General features: G+C 41.3%; 1 protein-coding gene across 1 annotated transcript in view; it reads left to right on the forward strand.

The window, feature by feature from the left end:
• Nucleotides 1–1,696, forward strand: part of cnstb (consortin, connexin sorting protein b) — a gene marked incomplete at both ends in the record, with an annotated part of 9,427 nt that extends 7,731 nt beyond the window's left edge. The window contains 2 exons of the mRNA XM_083689365.1: nt 716–860; nt 1,488–1,696. Of these exons, the coding sequence (XP_083545491.1) occupies nt 716–860; nt 1,488–1,696 (354 nt within the window). The remainder of the gene's footprint in view (nt 1–715; nt 861–1,487) is intronic.
• Nucleotides 1,697–4,488: the final 2,792 nt, after the last annotated feature.

Consider the following 4,488-nt stretch of genomic DNA (forward strand, 5'->3'; position numbering starts at 1 on the left):
GGCGCTCTCTCTCCTGTTATAAGATCACCCTTCACTCTAATGTTTAACTTCTTATCCTGAATCAATAACAAATACCTCCTCTAGCGTCCAATAGCTCTGACACTATGACCAAGTGTATCTGTACTAGCATGGCCATCTAGTGACATGGGATACAGTTTATGGTAGAGTCCACAGAAATATAATAACACATTTTGTATGATATCTCTGTGGTAGAGGCTACCCAAAATGATATAGTAGTGTGTCCCTGATTGGTTTGACAATGAATGTGTTGACTAATGCATTTCTGTGCGTGGTATTGATCCATGCTTTAATGACATCATATAATTCACCCATTGATTATGGAAGTGGATGACGCTGTCAGTCTGACATGTATATGGCCTAATTTCAGTAGAAAGCTGATGACTCAGCTCAGATGTCAGTGGTTGCTCACCACATTTTGAGTCGGTGTCCAGTTGTCATAGTGTTGACCAGGTCTTCCTTGTTAAATCGGTCTGGATAAATAAATGTTAAGCCCAAACAAAATCTCCTGGTATAAAACAGTGAACTGTGGCCTTGTTCATACTGTAGCTGCTACTGACCTCCCTTGGTTGTTACGTGTCATTGCAGCTCAAACACACAGTTGATGATTTCGCATTCAAATATTGTTCTAGAATGTCCAAGCTTCTTGCTGTATGCTAGGCGTCCTGCTTATTCTCATCCCTGTTTGGTCCTCCAGAGTTCTTCGCCAGATGGCCTGGTCTCCATCTTGAAGAGGAGAAGGGCATCGTTAGATGGGCTACCCCCCTCCGGGCCTGATGCAGTCAAACAGAACTCCAAACGCAAGGTCCGCTTCAGCGAGCCAGAGGACGGACTGGATCAAGGTATGACGCACACACACACACCCACACATACACACACACACACACACACACATACAAACACACACACACACACACACACACACACACATATATGGTCTTTTATGGTCTGAATATGTCCTGCTACCTTCAGCGCGAAGGTATAGCATGCCCTGGATGCGGACTAAAAGAGGCATCACATCCCACGCAGTATACAGCTCATCAACAAGCTCTGATTACATGATCTCCCAAATGATGCCTTTTATGATGTTTTATGATGTTTTTATGATGTTTCTATGGTGTTTTTATTATGTTTTTTTTACGATGCTTATGTTTTATGTTTATGTTTGATGATGTCTCTTGATGTTTTAAGCTCCTTGTGCAAAGCGAATTCCCCATAGGGGCAATAAAGGCTTCATTCATTCATTCATACACACACACACGCACGCACGCACGCACGCACGCACGCACGCACGCACGCACGCACGCACGCACGCACGCACACACAGTCTAAACTATACCAAGAAGACATCTGCACCCACATCGTTAATTACATCACAATCGCAACACTATAACATGCTAACGGTGCACAACATCTGTTCTAATTACTCGTTAACGAACGTGTCGTTTTATGTTCTTTTCTCTACACAGATGAGGTGGGCGGAGACTCGTGTTTGATCCTGCTGTTGTTGTGCTCTGTTACCGTAGTGATAAGTGTGGGCGGGACGGCTCTGTACTGTGCCCTGGTCGACACCTACTCCAGCATATGCACTGACTTCTCTCACAACATGGACTTCTACGTGATGAACTTACGCCACTTCATGGACGGACTCAGACACTGGCTCCCCCTACGGCCCTAGTCAAGTCATAGAAGTTTACAGAACCCCCCTCTGAGACCCTTGCTGGGAGGGAAAGGACGAGTTAGAGAAGCTGTGAGTGTTCCTATGAAGTTGAGGAAAGAAGGGCAGTGAGGACATTGACGTGCTGGGCTGTAGACTGAAGGAGAGACTGACTCTATGGGCTACGTCTGTACCAAACTGTTTCCAGTCCAAACTGCCATTTCTCTTTTTTCTTTTTACCTATGGATGAACACTAAAGACATTGCACAGAAGAGCTCATAGCACTACAGTACTATACATGGCATTTAAAGTATGCTGCCTGTATGCCAGTTGGAATTGTTAGATGATATATTGCAGCTATTGAATAACAAAGATAAGAAAGATTGAGAGTAGACTTTTTATTTATCAATGCGCCTCCATAGGATAGGTCTCCTTGACTCCTATTTTCATGAGACGTTGGACATTTTACATGTGAATTTGCACAATGAGACATGGGTCTAATAGGTCCACTCTTACATTCCTCCTATAATGTACTTGATCCAGGCTGACCACTGCAATGGGACAGGACAATACATACAGAGAATTTGGGGAAACTGACACTGGAGACAGCATTGCTAAGCAAAGTAATTTGTTAATAACAGAGTAACATACTCTATAAGAATATGCATGACAGATGTTTATGGATGAATATGGAGCATAGCTCTTGATATGACAATATTAATAACAATATACTGTATGAATTAAGTCTGTAATAATCATACAACAAACAATGCATTTCAAATATTGTCATGGTCATTAGTATACAGTATAACACAGCAGACCTGGGTTCAAATGATTTCAAATACTTATCTGTGCTTGATTGTGTTTCCCTGGTGCAATTTCACCATTGGAATAGTCCTGAAGGTGCTAACCCCGTCCATCTGGGTCACACTCCAGGCAGCTTCAAGCAAACCTTATTTGGCCCAGGTCTGCAACACTGTACCATATGGATGATGACATCTCAGGCACGTCTGTGTACGTTTGGTGCTCAATATTTTCATGTAAAACCGGCCCTCAATGTATGTACAGCTCTCAAAGTCCTCTATTTGTCTTATGGATATTCTATGAGTCGAGTTTTAATGTAAACACACATCCATTCCTTTTGCTTTTCTGTACTCTGTTTGTTTTGGTAAGACGCAGACTTTATGAGTGTCTGAAGAAAATGGGACAGAAAAATTATGGTTTGTCATTTAAATGGCCCTAATTAACTACTTCTATTAGCATGTGCTATTCATTGTCTTTTATTGTCTTGCATTGGTGTCTTTAATTGAATTAAATTCTTATGTTTTATTCCTCCCTCTATGCTCAAAGTGGCCGTTGTTGAGTAATGTCAATGTTATTGTCACTGTGGACATTGTTTAGTATCAAGTGTTGAATCATGCAATTCATGTTTACGTTATTTTGTTGACTTGTATCCACAAAGGAACATTAATTATATCAAAGAAACTTGTTGAGTGTGGTTTTCTGTTGTCCCTTACTTGTGTCCGACCTGAGTAGGCCTACAGTTCTTGTCAGTCTACTGACGCTGTAATACCTCGACTTGGGCACAAGATGTCTATGACTCTATCTGCCGATGTAATTCTAGAAGCATCACTGTATCACTGCATAGGCCTTCATAAACTCTCCCGGCCTTCTTTATCCATTGGTTGCTGGGTACTGAGATTGGGTTTACAGATGACATGGCCTATTGTCGCATGATTATAATAATAATCATCCTATATATATATATATACGTATGTATGTATGTATGTATGTATGTATATGTATGTATGTATGTATGTATGTATGTATGTATGTATGTATGTATGTATGTATGTATATATATATAATAATATCAAGCATAGGCCCTACTAAAAGACACCACTACGAGTATTACATTCGGTACATGTTCTAATAAAATGAAGCAAGCCCACATGCAATCTGATCATAATATTTCTAAGACAGGCGAATAGGCCATCTTGGCCTTTGTATTAAAGACTGTCACTCTCCTGTCACTCACACTCAAAGTCACCGACTCAAGACCGTGTAACTGATATTTGCACTGGGCGGTGAAGTGCAAGGACATTGTAATTCTACCCACTTAAGGGCCATTATAAGATAGAGAGGTGAGCTCTTTGAGTTTGCTGCTCCTAGTAGATACGGTTCTAGTAGGAGACCATCCCTTTAGGACTTGGCGCGCGCGTTCCGTTGCTATGGAGATTCGTTTCCCCCCGGCTAAAACAAAGTCAGCGGTTCTGCTTTGAAACAAAGTAGGAGCCATCAATCTCGTTGCTACATTCAATCGACTGTCTCCTCTCTACACGGATGCGTGGCTTTTTCAACGAAGTAATCGCATAGGTAGCCTACACTTTCTGCATTGAAGGTTTTTAAAGAAGGTAAGACTTTATAGACTTTTGTGACATCTTTGTAACCTACTATCTGAAGTTATGCAATGACAACATTGGTTGTAAACGCAAGCATGCATCCAACTACTAGTCTGTAAAATCTTGAAGAACGACTCAACTTCATGATTTCCCTGTACTGTTTATTGAAACAATTGAGTCATATGTGCAGTTCAATTTAAGTACAATGTAATTTACGAGCTAATCCACCACATGACTACACCCAGGCCTACTAGGATACCAGTGCAATGTTGCCTAGAGATGATATCTGGATTGTTGATCCTATGATCAGGGAGATACTGTACAGTGGCTAACCAGCAACAAGTTGAATGTAGTTTAAATGTGTTCACTTTTCATGTGTATGTGTCAAGTAGAGACCCCCGTTCTCCCAGG

This window comes from Argentina silus (genome assembly GCF_951799395.1).
Source record: "Argentina silus genome assembly, chromosome: 17".
NCBI lineage: Eukaryota > Metazoa > Chordata > Actinopteri > Argentiniformes > Argentinidae > Argentina > Argentina silus.